Genomic DNA, 18,250 nt, shown 5'->3' on the forward strand with positions numbered 1-18,250 from the left:
TACCTAAACTACATTAAAGCTGCTTCTTTTAAAGACTTGCATCCAGAACTTTTCCAGAAGAGCTAGCATGCCTATTCAGCCTTTCAGACCATCACAGTCAAGATGTCAGCTAAGCAATGAACTTTCTCCACACATAGTGACTGGAAGGCAAATGATTCACACTAGCTCTCCTTTGACAAAGCCAATTTTCCTATTTCCCTTTGGGCCTCCTGAAGGGAATTCTTTGCCCCAGTTCAGCTGGAAGCAGGCAAAAGAAGATCATCCTTATGTTGGGGTGGATGGTTCCGGTTATTTTATGAATTATAGATATGTGTCATTTAAGGGATGCTTTACAAATGTAGCTTTGGACAGGGAGGGAACTAGAGAGCTTAAACTCAGGGATTTCTACCTTTCCTTTCCTCTTCTCTATCCTTCCTTCTTAGATAAAGGGGAAGCAGGTGGAAGAGAAAGGGGAGATACAGTAATACCATAGAAGTTATAAAAATAGACAAATAGGGATAGATTATCAATTTACTCTTAAACAAAACATTACATAGCTATATCTTACATTGGTAGAAATCTTTATAATTGATACAAAGTTGAGGTTATAATCTCTTACGTTGGTACAGAATTTATTTGATACAAATTTAAAGTTTTCATTGGTGTGAATTTCTTATTGATATAAAATTGGGGCTAATATTGTTACTCTCATATAGGCATTGTGTCTATACAACACATTTAAGAATGCAAGGCTTAGAGACCCAGTCCTTCTATAACTGGTATTATAAAGTGTATACATGATTATATGATTAAGCAATACAAATTAAGGGCCAGAAAGCAAACTTATGGTTCTGAGTTATTTAAAAGGATGTTTTTGAGATATTTCAAGTAGAATTGGCAGAGAGTAGTCAAGTCTTAACAGTTAAGAAATGCTTTACATATATAGATAGTCTTCAAAGGTATCAGAAGTCCACAGAATATGATGTTTATGGACATTCCTTTATTAAAGATCATTTGACTAGAGACCTGTCTGCAACTGACAGCACCCCTTTCTTGGTTCAAAGAAGAAATTGAGCATCAGTGGAGTTGCTCCAGTTGTGGCGATACAGCCACTAGGCAAGAATTGCCTCAATTCATCTACAGACAAAATACTGTCCAGAAAAAGGACACACTATGTGGACTAGTCGACTGAAAATCTCTGCCAAGATAGGGTAATCAGTCCTTCAAAATTCTGTGTTACAAAGGTCTGTCAGATTATCCTAGGCCAGAAGGCTGAAGACTGATGCTCCAACATTTTGAAGAGTAAGGGACTGTCCAGTTGATCAGCTACCTCTATAAATTGGCTAAATTTTGGAAGCTATATTTTGTGCTTCTCATATTGTCAGGTAAATATTAGTTATCCTTGGATTTCTGGTGGGGTTGAAGACTAGTTGTAGTCTCATAGCCAACCCAAGCTGTTGAGAAAGATGAAATAGATTTGAGAGGATGGTTTTCAGATGGCATACAGCTTAAAACCAGGACATAAGTCAAGTGTAGAATTATGTCTTTTAAGTTAGGATAGATGGCAGGGTGCTTTATTTAATCAACAAAATTGATGGACTGGGTGTTTTGTGTATCTTATATCTTATAAATTGTAGAATGGTAATAGTTGTATTCAATTTATATCTGAGAGAAAAGAGCCTTTTAATTGGACAAAAAGGGGGAAATGTGGATTGCCCTACTGCTGTTTATATTTTGATGCTAATTACACTTTCCCAAGACGGGCTGCCTAGGACATGGAGTGAATCAAATACTGGCAAGAGCTAGTGATTGGGAAACCACAAGTTATAAGGGATCTCATAGCTGGAGAATATAGTAGTGTAGTGGTAGATCTGCCCAATCTAGGCGCACAGCTTGTATTCATATTAATTGTGTTTTCCTTGCACGGGCTTATTTGGGTTGGAGATTTACAGCAACACAAACCAACCTACAAAAGTTGTCCTCTGACCTCTACCCAAGTGCCATGGTATAGGTCCCTGCACCAAATAAATAAACACATGCTTCATAAAACAAACAAACAGACAACAAATGTAAGCAACTGGGATGGAGGTACAGGCCTATAATCCAAGCACTGGGGAGCTTGGAGTAAGAGGATTCAAAGTTCAAGGTCATTCTTTGCTACAGTATCTTCGGGCTGAATGTTTTGAAGGTAGCCTCCTTGAAGTTTTCACCCCTGGGGGAACTAACCATATTGAGGAACTAGCCCCTGCACTGAAGATTCACAAGTGACACACTGATGTTTCTCAGGCTAGATGCATACTTGTTCCTAAAAGCTCTGCTCACCCTGCCACCCTGCAGAAACAGCAAGATTCTCAAATTCCCTCCTCTGTCTTCTCCAAGTCTAGAACTAGTTTTAAGCATTCAGCTTGCAGCTTCCTTCTGAACATAGAAGAATCAAGTCTTTCCACTCACAAATATAGATTGTTTCCAATTTGCTTCCCTCCTTCCCTCCTTCTCAACAATACAGGAGAGTTAGTGTTGTGAAGGCAGCTGGATTTTCGAATTAGAGCCAAATGCCAATACTTAGACAATTTCTTCTAATGTTTTTGCCATTAAACAAATTCACTTGCTTTTAAAACATTTATACACTGGGGATAATAAAATAGACTTAAATGTGAAAACAAAAAGCAAAACAATACAAAACAAAACAAAAAAAAACTGTGCTGAGGTTTTGTACTGGCTATTGTAATGTTAAGCTGCAGGAGGTAGGGGTGAGGGGTCAAGATCTGGAGTCTGCACGTAGCCCCTGGATCCCTGCCCACAAGTTAATTCTTATTCATGAATAAAGATGATGACAGCCAATAGCTGGGTAGAAGACACCTAGGTGAGTTTAAGTTTCCCAGGTTTGAGACCAGAAAGAGGGAAAAAAGGAGCAGTCATGAAAAGAATGTGCAGGAGAGGAGAAAGGAGAGCCACCATGAGTTGGCTGAACTATAAAAACATGGTCCTGTGGGCTGGCCAATTGAAGTTAAGAGCAGTCCAGATGAAACACAGTAAGTAATAACTTGGGTTAACAACTGGAAGGTAAATTCTAACAATATGGAGGGTAGACATTGCCCTGCCTTTGTGCTGACTAAAGCATATTTAAAAATATAAAGACTGTGTCTTTCATCCAAGAACATAAATAGTCAAAGGCAGGTAGAAACCCAGCACTGGGAATTTTAATAATGTTTACTACAAACCAGTGCATGGCAGTGTTGGCATGGTGGCTCAACATGACTCTCATTCGGCATCTCAACTCTGTCCGTAGTTGCTTAGAGTCCTACAATTAATTCTTCATGAAATTTCACTGTTTGTCAGTCCAGTGGCACCTCTACCTGGAATACTGAGTAAATTTGTGTACATGTAGGCAACTATGTATGTGTATGTGACAACTATGTAAATCACTACTGGAGCTTAATGCCTAAATTTCTATTTCAAGCTTGATGACCATACTCCCCAGTATATCTAAAGAGATATAATTTCTGAAGAGAATGTGGTGAGCGCATCGAAGAGAGAGTGGGAAAAGTAGAGGGAACAAAAACAGCCCCTCTGACCAGTGTCTGTCCTACGATCTGGCAAGATGGGTGGGTCCAACTTCCCAAAATCCGGCCTTCCCCTCCATTCCAAACATTCTTCCAATGACCCACACGCAGATTCTACTGTTCCTGAATGCTTTCCCATTTCTCTCATGACCTCCAAACATAACACTAACATCACTATGAACTTTGATTAAGTTGATATTTACTATGTCTGAGTGGATATGTCATGCTCTCTCACAACTCTATTTCAAAGAGCTGTAAGAACAGAAAATGTATTTTTGACCCTCCTTAACATTACCCCAGAGAGTCTCAATGTTTGCCCTCAAGGAGTTGCTCATATGCTCCAAACATTCCTGTTGTTAGAAATAGCCCTGGGAGTCATAAAAAATGGTATAGACAAAAGTTTTACTTCTGCAAAATGGTGCACTGTGGTAAGTCATGTGGTCGTGTTACTGGGTTTCTATTCCTTATAAAGGGGTCTTGGGTCTTGCTCTGATAAGTCAGAGCCTGGTCTCACATTTCTATGATATTGGCTAACCTAAAGCAGTACGTGCAATTGCTAAGCAAACCACACATTTTGAGAATGGAACACAACCTGGAGCACACACTTTGATCTTTCAAAAAGGTTGACTGGAGGAGGGATTTTGCCAGATGGCATATTACAAATTTCTTTAAAGACGGAACTCCCTTTGTCTCATTTTATCCTTTAGGAGAAAAGACAGTACATTCCATTTGCACTGGGAAGGTCAGTATAGCCTTGATAAAGAATATTTTGTTTTGGTGCTGTCTACCCACCCTTCCAGGGCTGCAATTCTCTAGAACTCCCCTTTAGTGTTTCCTCTCCCATCTGGTCAGCACCACCACTCTTCAGCCATCATTTCCCAAGGCATTCTGCCACTTATCTCAACATATGCCATTATTACAGCTCAGAGCAGGGAGCAAAATCCGCGGCAGATAAAACATAAAACAAGTGTAGTCCAAAACTCAGAACACTACGGCTAATTCATCACGACTTCAGCCTCTGTTTCCAGGCTGACTCCCAAGTCCTCCGTAGAGACTGACAGAAGCTGAACTCCCAAACTCAATTTGGAGCTCCTTCTAACATTAGCAACACACCGGCCCGCCTCACCGAAGAGGCTGCAACCAGCCCCCTCCACGGCGCGCCCCCTCGTGGCTCCCGGTGCCACTTTGTACTTCCTGCCACTGCGACTTGAGAGCGGAAGAGCGGAGAGCCGCATTGGTGTCTAGACGGCGAAGACTTTTCAGACAGGGTGCTGTGTACTGCGCACTTCCATGCCTGAAGAGTCTGCTTCCAGAGCACTGGGAAAGACCGGGGCTGCGTGGAGAGGGCGCGGCCTAGCAGAGAGGTGGAAACGCAACAAGCCGGCGTGGGGCGGGCCGCGGGAGGGGGCGGGGCCGACGCGGCAGGCGTGGGGCGGGGCTCTCGAACCCCAGCCTGCACGCCGGGATTCACCGTGCAACGCCGCGGACGCTTCGGCTCCTGCGGTCTCGTCGGCGTATCCGCGCGCACTCGCGTGTCCCCGGCGTGAACCGGAACCGCTTGCGGAAGTCGCGGCTTGGAGCCGGGCGCTGAACAGGAACGCGGTGGGAGGCTGCCTGCGCGGCCCCGCCCGCCATGGCCGCTGCGGGGTGAGCTCTGCGTGGGGCCGCAGTCGCAGGCTCCTCCGCCTCAAACCAGGGCCTGAGGCCGTAACAGCCGGGGTCGCTGTCTGTCGGTCGCCGTAGTCGCCCGCACGTTGCCGCCGTCCATGGCGCGGCCCCGCCGCCGCCGCCGCTTCTGACCCGGGCCCGGTGCGGTTTCCGCCCTCCACGGGGCGCGGGCGGCCTACCTTTGCGCCCGAGCCTGCGCCCGCGCCCCGGGGCTACCAGCCGGGTGGTCAGCGATGGGGAACACAACTTCGTGCTGCGTGTCGTCCAGCCCCAAGCTCCGGAGGAATGCTCACTCGCGGCTGGAGTCCTACCGCCCGGACACGGATCTCAGCCGCGAGGACACTGGCTGCAATTTGCAGCACATCAGCGACCGGGAAAACATCGACGGTGAGCGGCGCCGGCCTCGGCCTTGGCCTATCCCTCCCTTCTTTGCAGGACTTGGAGCCTTGCGGCTCCGCTGTCCCGGGCTGGGCTGGCAAGGGGGAATGGTGGAAATTTTGCTAGGCATGGCCGGGGACGTCCGGTAGGTCCAGGAAGGGAGTATGGCATGCCTGTGCTGAGATGCGTCTACATGCGTGTGCACCCCGGAGATGACATGGGAGGCCCTAGGCAGTGTGCTTTAGGGATGCTGCCAGAGTTGTTTGCTCTTCCCAAAAGGAAGGGAATTGTGACAGTTTTTTTTTTTTTTAACCTGGACCTTCGTTCCCCCAGACAATTCTACTCTACCCCTTTTCCTATTAAAATCTAAATCAGGTCCAAGGGAGTATGCTTGTGACTGTATATGCACAAATGTATACATAGGTAGTATGCGAGTATATACAGTCCCTCTCACAAACGCATAAATACTTTATGGATATGGTTGCAGGGTTGAAGTAAAAGGTTCTCAGAATGTTTAACCAAACGGCTGTGAGTTAAGTGATCTAATTTTAGCATGGGCTAGAATTACAGTCCTATAAATTTCAGATTCATCTGGGTGGCTTGTGTATTTGAAAAAAAGTTAAAGGAGGCATTATTGCACCAAGTAATGTTCTATCGTAACTTGTTTTGCAGTATCTTTCTTGTTTTGTAATCAAACTCACATTGTATATTGGTCATAAAATACAGTTTATATGATTTCCAACTTAAAAGATTAGAAATTGGAAATACATCTTTAGGCCTTCCCCCCCCCCCCCCCGAAAACCCTCACACAAATAACCTAGTTAAATAGTTAAATTCACTTGTAATTTTTCTTATGTGAATGAATTGATAATTGGTATTGATTCATTCTTGTTGCCTTTGGGATGGAGTATTCCTTGTAATGTGAAAGGCTACTTTTGAGTACTAAAGAAGAGTTTTCTCATTGTCACATTTCTCAGTGTCACATTGTAAGAACAGCAGGTTTATTAAATGCGTAGCATAAGGTTACTCACATAAGGTTTATAGTAAATTCTGATACTATATGATTTTCTAGTGTTATTTAAGGTTTGTGTGTGTGTGTGTGTGTGTGTGCATTCAAGAATGTGTTACCTGTGTGTGGCAGTTGAGGTAAGAGGAAGGTGGTATGTCCTCACGATCTGGAGTTACAGGTGGTTGTGCTGGGATCCTGTCTAGGGTTCTGTGGAAGAACAAGAAACATTCTTAATCACTGAGCCATCTCTCCAGCCCCTCTAGTGTTATTTTATGTATCCATTAGTTTGGTCCTCTCTTTAGGTGATTTTGAACTGCAGCTACACATTTACACATTTTAAAACATGTAGAAGAATATTGAAGTCAGAACTCCTTCTAAACATCATAATAAAACCGTATTTTAAAGGGAGGAGTTCATTGTAGAAGATTGCTACCAGTGTTGACAAGCAAAAAGCGTTAAAGAGTACTTCATTAATTTTATTGTACAGGTTTGCATTAGGCCATTTTCATGCAAGTATGTAATGTATTTTGACCTTATCCTCTCCATCCTTCACTACCCTCGAATTTTTCATGCCTTCCCCTTTTTTATTAATCTCTTTTGTTCCCAAAACAGTTTTGCTTCTTTTTCCTTAACACCCCACCAACATAGCAGCATTTTATATACCTCACCCATAAGTGAGAGAAAACATGAATTATTTGCACTTCTGAGACTTAATTTGTTTAATATAATTATCTCCAGTTGTACCCATTTTACTTCAAAAGCATAATTGCATCTTTATGGCAGAAAAGAATTTCATTGTATATACATTACATTCTCTTTGCCCGTTCCTCAATTAGTGGGCAGTGGTGCAATAAGCAGTGATGTGCTGGTATTTTATGTTTGTTCCCTCCCTCCCTCCCTCCCTCCCTCCTTCCTTCCTTTCTCTTTAACTTTTGAACAAATACCCACCAGAGATACACTGAGTCCTAAGGTAGATCTGTTTTCAGGGATCCCCACACTGACTATGGTGGTCGATCTGTTTTTCAGGGATCCCCACACTGACTATCATAGTCGAGACTAGTTTACGTTCTCACCTTTAGTATATAGAGAGATTCCTTTTATCTGCATGTTCACCAGCGTCTGTTGTTATTTGTTTTCTTAGTAATTGCCATTCTTTTGTGTTTTTTTGTTTTTTGTTTTTCGAGACAGGGTTTCTCTGTATAGCCCTGGCTGTCCTGGAACTCACTCTGTAGACCAGGCTGGCCTCAAACTCAGAAATCCTCCTGCCTCTGCCTCCCAAGTGCTGGGATTAAAGGCATGCACCGCCACTGCCCGGCAATGATTGCCATTCTTATTGAGGTGAGAAGAAGAAAAAAAATCTCATGATTTGTGTTTCCTTAATAGCTAGTGATGTTAAATATATCTTATATTCTTAATTTTTTATCATCATTGTTATTTTTTTGTTTTTGTTTTGGGTTTGTTTTTGTTTGTTTGTTTGTTTGGTTGGTTTTTGTTTGGAGACAGGATCTCTGCATGTGGAACTCAATATGTACACTAGGCTGGCCTCAAACACACTGAGATCTGCCTGCTTCTGCTCCAAAATCTGGGACTAAAGATGTGTATTAACATGTTTGGGGGTCATATATTTGTTGCCAGCTTCTACCTCGTCTTTTTCATCTTTTGAGAGTTGTCTGTTTAATTCATTAGACCACTTTTTGATAAGGTCGTTTAGTTTTTGATCACAAGTGATGAGGTTTCTGAGTTCTTGTACATTCTATATTTAAAACTCTGCGTAATATATATATAGCTGGCAAAGATGTCTCCCATTTGTAAGTTATCTCTTTATGCACTTATTTTCTTGAGTGTTCTCAGATATTTTTTTTTATCTTCATGAAAACACATTTATCAGTTTTTGGTTCTCTATTTTGAGAGACTGGAGTCCTGTTTAGAAGTATTTGCCTATGCTGGAATCTTAAACATTTTTTTTCTACTTTGTCCTTACTAGTTTTATGGTTTCAGGTCTTGAAAATAAGATCTTTGATCTGTTTAGAGTTGTTTTTTTATGTGATGAGACATGGGTTTAGTTTTATTCTTCTTCATGTACTTAGCCAGTTTTGCCAGCAATATACATTGAAGAGCCTGTTTGCTCAAATGTGTATTTTTCTGATTTTGTTAAAAAAATTTTTATGGTTGTATTAGTTTATAATTGGGTTGCCTCTGCTTTTCTTTTGATGTCTAGTGTTCTTCTTATACTAGCTTTATATTGCTTTTCTCATCTTCATTTTAAGTAAGGGTCTTTGTAGCTCTGGCTGTCTTGGAAATCACTAAGAAAATCAAACTGGCCTCAGATTCAGAGAGATCCTCCTGCCTCTGCCTCTTGAGTGCTGGGATTAAAGGCAAGTGCCAATGATACTTTTATTGTAATGTTTTGTAGTACAAGGTGAAGTCAGGTTCAGTGGTAACCTCCAGCATTGTTGTTTTGCTCAGGATTGCTTTTTGTTTACCTGTGAATTTTAAGCTTTTTTTTTTCCCCTTTTCATATTTATGAAGAAGAATCTTGGTGTTGCAATTTTGATGGGAATTTTAACCAATCTGTAGGTTTTTTGATAGCATAGCTGTTTTCATAATATTATTTACTTTATGAGCATGGTATGGTTTCCCATCTTATAGTATCTTCAATTAATTTTTTTTAGTGTTTTAAAGTTTTCACTGTAGAAGTTTACTTTGGCTAGCCCTTATTACAAAGTTTTTGAATTGTGAATGGAATTATTTTTCTGATTTCTTCCTCAACATATTCTTTATTGATATCTAAAAAAGCTAATTTTTGAATATTGATTTTGTGTCCTGTCTCTTTGCTGAAGGTATTTTTATTAGCTCTAATATTTTTCTGGTGGTCTTTTGTGTCTCTTATGCATAGATTATATTGTTTGCCAATAAGATTACTCTGACCTACTTCGTTCCCACTTCTGTCATTTATCTTTCTTTCATCCTATTGCCCTACCTAAAGCTGAAGGAATACTACTGGGTAAGGAATAGACGGACATCTTTGCCTTATTCCTTACTTTATCGGAAATGCTTTCAATCCCCTCCCCGACTAGTACAGTGTTGGGTATGGGTTTGTTATATATGGCTTTTATTATGTTGATAAGTTCCTTGTAGTCCTATTTTCTCCAGAACTTTAATTATGAAGGGTTGCATTTTGCTGAATCGATTGAGGTAATCAATCATGTGATTTCTGTCCCTGCACCAACTTATGTGATATATTACATAACACGTAAGTCATGAATTACACATTAAATCATGAATGAGCTTTGGGATATATTCTTGAATTCTGTTTGCTGAAATATTTTTCCTTTCCTATATTTGGTGGAGGCCTTGTTTTAAATCAGAGAGATTAGAAACACCCCATCCCCTGCCTCCCCCCCCCACAAAAAAAGAGAAAGAAAAAGAAAAATATTCCCATTTCAGACAGCCAAATTGAATATTACTATGCACTATAGTAAAGAAATGGATATAATGGTTGTAATCAGCTGCTTGGCACTAGAGCTTTTTCTTAGTTGTGCTTACTATTGCTGTAAAGAAAATACTAAGACCCAAAGCAACTTAGAAAAGAAAGGGTTTGTTTGACTTTCATATCCTGAATCACAGTCGATTCAGGAAAGCTAAGGCAGGACTTAATGCAGAAGCCATAGAGGTTTGCTACTTACTGGTTTACTCCTCATGGTTTGCTCTCTACTTGCTGGTTTTATGTCTACCTGACACAAGTTAAAGTCATCAGAGAAGGATCCTCAGTTGGGGAAATGCCTCTGTGAGATCCAGCTGTCAGGCATTTTCTCCTCAATTAGTGATCAATGTGGGGAGGGCCCAGCCTAATGTAGGTGGTACCATCCCTGGGCTGGTGCTCCTGGGTTCTATAAGAAAGTGGGCTTAGTACACCTCCATGGTCTCTGCATCAGCTCCTGCCTCTAGGTTCCAGCTATATTTGAATTCTTGTCCTGACTTCCTCCAATGATGAACTATGATCTGGAAATGTCACTCAAAAAACCCCTTTCTTCCACAAGTTGGTCTTTGATCATGGTGGTTCATCGCAGCAATAGAAACCCTAACTAAGACATGCTCTAAGAGATATCTAAGTTCATTTGTGAGGCCTTTTTTGAGAAAAACCTCTGGAAGACCATAAACTTATTCTTCAGACTGAGGGTAATTTAGAGCATAAAGCTGGCAGTAAGGTTTCGAATGGAGACTGTAGGGTCCTCTACAGACCATTTTTTATGACCATGCTAGTTTAGACCTCTAAATACTAACTTGTCATAAAAATAGTATTCTGTCTCCTAAGTTCAACAGATGGATCTAGAATTTATCTAACCAGAAGTTTCCAGTATTGTTATTATTTAGAGCAGAAATGTAAGCCTATTCAATAGTATGAATAGGTTTATTTAAAAATTTTCGAGTAATTCTAAGATGCAGCTGGGCTGGTTGGCAGTGTAACTCTGCTGCTCTAGGGTTATTTTGGTATTGAATCATGTAATGGCAACAGATTTAAGTAAAAATGTGTATAGATTCACTTTGTGTCTGTACATATCTATGTCTGAATATTTCAATTTCTCTGTTATGGTTGGACATTGGTATCCTTGTGTTCCATATATGGATTTATTTAACTGCAGACTGCAAATACTTTTAAACAATCATATCTGTACTAAATACAGGTAAACTTGTTTTGTGTGTCTATTTGGCACACATGCTAATAACTATCTAAATAACAGTTATATTCAGTGTTGTAAGTAATCCAGAGAACATTTCTGTGTACATAGGATGTGTGTCATCTATGTACAGATACTCGGCCATTTCTTGGAGGTACTCAAATACCTGCAGAGTCTGATATCTAACAGGATCCTGGAACAATCACCTGCAGCTACTGAAGGACAACTGAATATTGTCAAATTATTAGTAAAATTTTAAAATTACATGTCAAGACTTTTTGAGTGTGCCACCACTGTCTTTCTTCTATCTTGAAAATCATTCCAGGCAACAACTACTAGTATTAAAGATTGATGATTTGTTCCTGACTCTTCCAAACTATCTGAGTTTCTTTTAATGGCAGATATATGCATTTCCCCACCACACTCCAAACACAGAAAGAGGCAGCATTTGTTCCTGGTATGTCAGTAACTTGTATTAAGGTAGGTAGGGTCCTTTGATGCCCATTGGGAACTTGCTAACCCTTTATACTAGTGTGAGATTATTTGTGGTTTTGAAAGTTGTGGGCAGTTTAACCAACTCTCCAGGAGTTACCCTTCATGAAGTTATTCAGAGGTCAAGAAAAAAAGACTACTTACCACTGATAGGAAAAGTCACAACTGTTCTCTTAATTCTGTACCTGAAGATAATTGTTGGTTACAGTTATATTCATGCCAGTTTGTTCCATAGGCCTTGCAGCAGTCTTTGATGAGTGATGGGTTGCAAGTCACTTCTGTTTTAGACTCTTCTGATCCAGACCTGGCTGAAGGATGAGTAGGATATACTGTACATGTGAGTCTATATGCTTGCAGATATTGGCACAACTGAATGTTGAAGACATGTCATAGGCAAGTGTTGTACTCTAGATGGGTGATTTTCTTAATTCCTTGAGAATTTCCTAAAATGCATTTTGATAATGTTCACTTTCTTCCATCTCCTCTGTTCATTTGCCTGCAAAATTCATGGTGTCTTGGTTTTTAATAGCTGAATAGTATTTCATTGCATAGATGTACCAGATTTTCTTTATCCATTCTTCAGTTGAGGGACATCTAGTTTGTTTCCAGTTTCTTGCTATTATAAATAAAGCTGCTATGAACATAGTTGAGCAAGTGTCTTTGTGAGATAGTAGAGCATCTTTTGGGTATAAGTCCAGGAGTGGTATAGCAGGGTCTTGAGGTAGAACTATTTCTAGTTTTCTGAGGAAACACCAAATTAATTTCCAAAGTGCACTCTCACCAGCAATGGAGGAGTGTTCCTCTTGCTCCACATCCTCCGCAGCATCTGCTATCTCGTGAGCTTTTGATCTTAGCCATTCTGATCAGTGTAAAATGGAACCTCAGAGTTGTTTTGATTTGCATTTCCCTGTTGACTACGGACTTTGAACATTTCTTCAAGTGCTTCTCAGCCATTAGAGATTCCTCTGTTGAGAATTCTCTGTTTAGTTCTGTATTCCATTTTTTAATTGTGTTATTAGTGTCCAACTTGTTGAGGTCTTTATAAGTTTTGTATATTAGCCCTCCTTTAGATGTATGGTTGGTGAAGATTCTTTCCCAATCTTTAGGCTGCCAATTGGTCTTTTTGACAGTGTCCTTTGCTTTAGAGAAGATTTGCAGTTTCATGAGATCTCATTTATCTATCCATTGTTGATCTTAGTCCCTGAGCCATTGGTGTTCTGTTCAGGAAGTTGTCTCTTGTACCAGTGCATTTAAGGGTATTTCCCACTTTTGCCTTCTTGAGATTTAATGTATCTTGTTTTATGTTGAGGTCCTTGATCCACTTAGACTTGAGTTTTTTACAAGGTGATCTTGGATCTATTTACGTTCTTTTACATAGAGACATCCAATTAGTCCAGCACAATTTGTTGGAAGTGCTTTAATTTTTCCATTGTATGGTTTTGCCTTCTTTATCAAAAATTAAGTGTCCATAGGTGTGTGGTTTACTTCTGAGATTTTGATTTGATTCCATTGATCAACATGTCTGTTTCTATACCAATACCAAGCAATTTTTATCACTATTGCTTTGCAGTACAGCTTGAGGTCAGGGATGGTGATCCCTCCCGGAAGTTCTTTTCATCCCCCCACCCCCAGACAGTGTTTCTCTGTATAGCCCTGGCTATCCTGAAACTCACTCTGTAGAACAGGCTGGCCTCTAACTCGGAAATCCACCTGCTTCTGCTTCCCACGTGCTGGGACCAAAGGCGTGTGCCACCACTGCCCAGCTTGGAAGTTCTTTTATTGTTCATGATTGTTGTTTTTCAATATGAAGTTAAGAATTGCTCTTTCAAGGTCTATAAAAAATTATGTTGGAATTTTGATGTGGATTGCATTGACTCTGTAGATTTCTTTTGGTGATATGGCCATCCTTGAGTATGGGAGGTCTTTTCATCTGATATCATCTTCAGTTTCTTTCTTTAGGAATTTGAAATTCTTGTTATACAGATCTTTCACTTGATTGGTTAGAGTTCCACCAAGATATTTTATATTATTTGCGGCCATTGTAGAGGGTGTGGTTTCCCTAATTTCTTTCTCAGCCTGTTTACCATTTGTCTAAAGGAGAGCTAGATTTTCTTTAAGTTAATTTTTTATCTACTCACTTTGCTGAAGTTGTTTCTCAGCTATAGGAATTCTGGTACAATTTTTGGAGTCACTTATGTGTGCCACCATATCATCTGCAAATATTGTTACTTTGACTTCTTCTTTTCTAATTTGTATCCCCTTGATATCCTTTAGTTGTTTTATTGCTCTGGCAAGAACTTCAAGTACTATATTGAATAGATAGGGAGAGAGTGGGCAGCCTTGTCTTATCCCTGATTTTAGTGGAAATGCTTTTAAGTTTCCCTCCATTTAGTTTGATGTTAACTCTTGGTGTGGTGAATATTGCTTTATGTTTAGATATGTGCTCTGTATCCCTGATTTTTCTAATACCTTTAACATGAAGGAGTGTTGGATTTTATCAAAGGTTTTTTTCAGCATCTAATGAGATATGGTGGATTATGTTGATAGATTTTCAAATATTGAACCATTCTTGCATTGCTGGGATGAAGCCTACTTGATGTTGATGAATGATGTCTTTGATGTGTTCCTGGATTCGATTTTTGAATATTTTATTGAGTATTTTTGTATCAGTTCTCATAAGACAAATTGGTCTGAAGTTCTCTTTCTTTGCTAAATCTTTGTGTGGTTTATGTATCAGGGTGACTGTGTCCTTATAGAATGAGTTTGGCAGTGTTCCTTCTATTTCTATTTTGTGGAATCATATAAGGTCCTCTTTGAAAGTTTGGTAAAACCATCTGACCCTGGCCTTTTTTTGGTAGGGGGACTTCTACTTCATTAGGGTTTATGAAGCTTTTAAAATAGTTTACTTGATCTTGATTTAACTTTGGTTAAGTGGTATTTGTCTAGAAAATCATCCATTTTGTTAAGATAGTCCAGTTTTGTGAAATACAGGCTTTTGAAGTAAGACCTAATGATTCTTTGTGTTTGCTCTATGTCAGCTGTTTTGTCTCCCTTTTCATTACTGATTTCGTTTATCTAGATACTGTCTTGTCTCTTGGTTAGTTTAGGAAAAGGTTTGTCTAGTTGCTTTTCCAGCTTTTCGTTTTGTTGATTTTTGTATTGTTTTCTTTGTTTCTATCTGGTTGATTTCATCCCTGATTTTGATTAATTTTTTGGATGTAGTCTTCCTTTTTGGGTTGGAGTTTTCCTTCTAATATTGTTGTCGTTCTAGATTTGTGGATAGATATTGTTTGAATTTGGATTTATCTTGAAATATCTTGTTTTTTTTCCATCTAAGATGATTGAGAATTTTGCTAGATATAATAGTCTAGGTTGGCACCTATGGTTTTTTGTTTGTTTGTTTGTTTGTTTGTTTTAAGAGGTTTCAAGGTATCTGTCCAGGTCCTTCTAGCTTTTAGAGTCTCTGTGGAGAAGTCGGATGTATGTTACCTGACCTTTTTCCCTTGCTGCTTTTAATATTCTTTCTTTGTTCTGTAGATTATGTGTTTCGATTATTATGTGGCAGGAGGATTTTCTTCTCTAGTCCAGTCTAATTGTTGTTCTATAAGCTTTTGGTATGTTTATACACATCTCTTTCATTAGGTTGGGAAAGTTTTTTTCTGATTTTGTTGAGAATATTTTCTGGGTCTTGGAGCTAGGATTCTTCACCTATTCCTATTGTTCTTAGATTAGGTCTGTTCATGGAATCCCAGATTTCCTGGATGTTTTGGTTCAGGAATTTTTTTAAATTTAACATTTTCTTTGACTGATGTATCAATTTCTTCTATTATATTTTCTATGCCTGAGATTCTCTCTTCCATCTCCTGTATTTTGTTGGTGCTGCTCATATGTGTTGTTCTGTTATCTTCCCTAGGCTTTTCATCTCCAGGATTTCCTCAGTTTGTGTTTTCATTGTTGCTCCTGTTTCCACTCTCAGGTCTTGAACAGTTTTACTTATTTCCTTCACCTTTTTTTTTTTTTTTTTTTTTGAGGCAGGATTTCTCTGTGTAGCCCTGGCTGTCCTGGAACTCACTCCGTAGACCAGGCTGGCCTCGAACTCCGAAATCCTCCTGCCTCTGCCTCCCAAGTGCTGGGATTAAAGGCGTGCGTCACCACCACCCGGCTTTCCTTCACCTTTTTAATTGTATTTTCCTGTATGTCTTTAAGGGATAGCCTCTATCATCGTTATACAATTGAATTTTAGGTCATTTTCTTGTGTTTCGGTTGTATTAGGATATCCAGATCTAGCTGTAGAAGGGTGGTTGTATTTTGAAGGTGTCACATTCCCCTGGCTTCTGTTGTCTTCTTTTGAAGGCCTTTAGCCATCTGAATGGTCCTGATGGCAGGCCTCTGATGGGTATCTTTGGGCTGTATGATTTCTGATTTGTAGGTCTGTATGTATGGTTCAGGAAATGTCCAATGAAGGTGGACAGAGAAGTGGCAGGAGAATGGAGGTCTCCCTGGCTAGCAGGCTGCTCAGGGCAGGTTGGCTTGGTCCAGAGGGCTCAGCAGGAAAGAAGGGTGGGGAAAGGGAAACTTACCTGTATGGTTCAGGAGTCTCAGGTCTGATGAAGATGGTGGTGGGGACAGCTGGAGAATCTTGGTTCCCCTGGGATAGCAGGCTGTTCAGGGCCCCATTTAAATTTTATATATGTATATATTTCAGGATACTTCTACAGTAGTAGGTTTCCATGTTGCTTTTTCAAAAGCTCTTTAGTGTTATCCCTCCTTATTCTCTGTCTTTTATTCTGCCATTTCATCTCCTATTCCACTGAATTGTTTCATCGTTCTCTTTTTCCCTTGGTGTCATTATATTCTGCATTCCTTCCTTTGAAAGAGTTCCATATCCCCCATAGCCTCTTACTGGTTCCCTAACTATGTCTTCCAAATGAAACATACATATTTAAGATTCAAAGGTAATATTCACATGAGAGAAAAAAGTTCAGTGATTGTCTTTCTGGGACTGGGTCACTTCTACTCAGAATGAATGTATCTAGTTTAGTCCATTTAACTGCAAATTTCATAATTTAATTTTCTGTCTATTTTTTAATGTTTTAACCTTGCTTTTTGGATTCTGTACTTCTTACTGTTCTTGTTTTTTGCTGTTGTTGTTGTTTGTTTTTAATTAATTAATTAATTAATTAATTAATTTTATGTATGTGTTTACAATGTCGCTGCTTTCACATACACCAGAAGAGGGCATCAGATCCCATTACAGATGGTTGTGAACCACCATGTGGTTGCTGGGAATTAAACTCAGGACCTCTGAAAGAACAGTTGGTGCTCTTAACTGGTGAGCCATCTCTCCAGCCCTCATAATTTAATTTTCTTAATAGCTAAGTAATAGCCCATTGTGTACATGCACTACATTTTTATTATTCATTCATGAATTAATGGACACCTAGGCTGTTTATGCATCCTGGCTACTATGAAATAGAACAACAATGAACATGGATGAACTCTTTTGGATATTTCCAATGAAAGGTATGTTTATTTCTAGCTTTTCCTTGTATTCGGCATTCTCATTTTCAAAGGCTAAAGACTTGATTATTGCCTTTTGCTGCTGAATCTGATACACTCCATTTTTTTTTTTTTAGCTGAGGATATCCTTTGCAAAAAGTCAGGAAAGGTTTCTTTGGATCTTGCATGACTTGAGTAAATGATTCAAGTCTTTTCCCTGATTCTGTGACTTGTCTCAGGCCTTTAAGGCTGACAATCAGCACAATGCCAGAGTTTCTTCATCATATACAGCCTGCATTTCTACTTCAGCAAAGCGATCTTCACCAAACAGCTGCTCTGGTGAAATCTCTCTACCCCTGGCTCTATTTTGTCATGCTGTCTCCCTCGCTTCATCTCTCCACCATGAGAACCATTGTAAATTTGCAGCAGGTTGTTGCTCTTGTCATATCTTTCCAGTCTTGGGGAATTACTGTATTTTTAATAGCCCAAGAAGTCAGGATTTGTTTTACAAATGGCAAATGCATTCCAAAATTAGTGACACTTTCCTTAAATTCCCTCAGTTCTAACACATCCCTGGGTTGCCATTCAAATTCCTGATAACCCTGTGGATAATCATCATCTGGAGGTCTTTGTTGTATATTAACCGGATAGACTAAAGTCTGTTTGCTAATAACCTTTGGTTGGCTTTCTCTAATTTTCTCCTCTGTCTCTACCTGAGTATTTTCCTTAATTGAAATTTTAAATTCCTCCCTTAAGGTCTGTGTTACACTTCATCTCTCTCTTTTTGTTGGTCCCCCTATTCCTTGAATTCCTGTATTCTCTGTTGAAGATTTTGCCTCCACAATTTGATTTTTTACTTTATATTGCAATTCTGATAGTCTGCTGTCCATTTTATTTTGATTGATTAATTTTAAAAGGTTATTCTCCAAATCTTGCTTCCCATCCTCATTATTTTCTCTTTGTTGCTCAGTCTGATCTGTGAG

The 18,250-nt window shown here is 39.7% G+C and overlaps 1 protein-coding gene across 1 annotated transcript in view; it reads left to right on the top strand.

Annotated features, from left to right (window-relative positions):
• Positions 1–4,965: 4,965 nt before the first annotated feature.
• The window catches only part of Ccny (cyclin Y), a 142,658-nt gene continuing 129,373 nt past the window's right edge, over positions 4,966–18,250 (top strand). Inside the window, exon 1 of the mRNA XM_028763794.1 lies at positions 4,966–5,597. Coding sequence (XP_028619627.1) covers positions 5,444–5,597 — 154 coding nt within the window. The 5' untranslated portion in view covers positions 4,966–5,443. The remainder of the gene's footprint in view (positions 5,598–18,250) is intronic.

The sequence above is a fragment of the Grammomys surdaster genome, unplaced genomic scaffold (genome assembly GCF_004785775.1).
Source record: "Grammomys surdaster isolate TR1022 unplaced genomic scaffold, NIH_TR_1.0 140, whole genome shotgun sequence".
NCBI lineage: Eukaryota > Metazoa > Chordata > Mammalia > Rodentia > Muridae > Grammomys > Grammomys surdaster.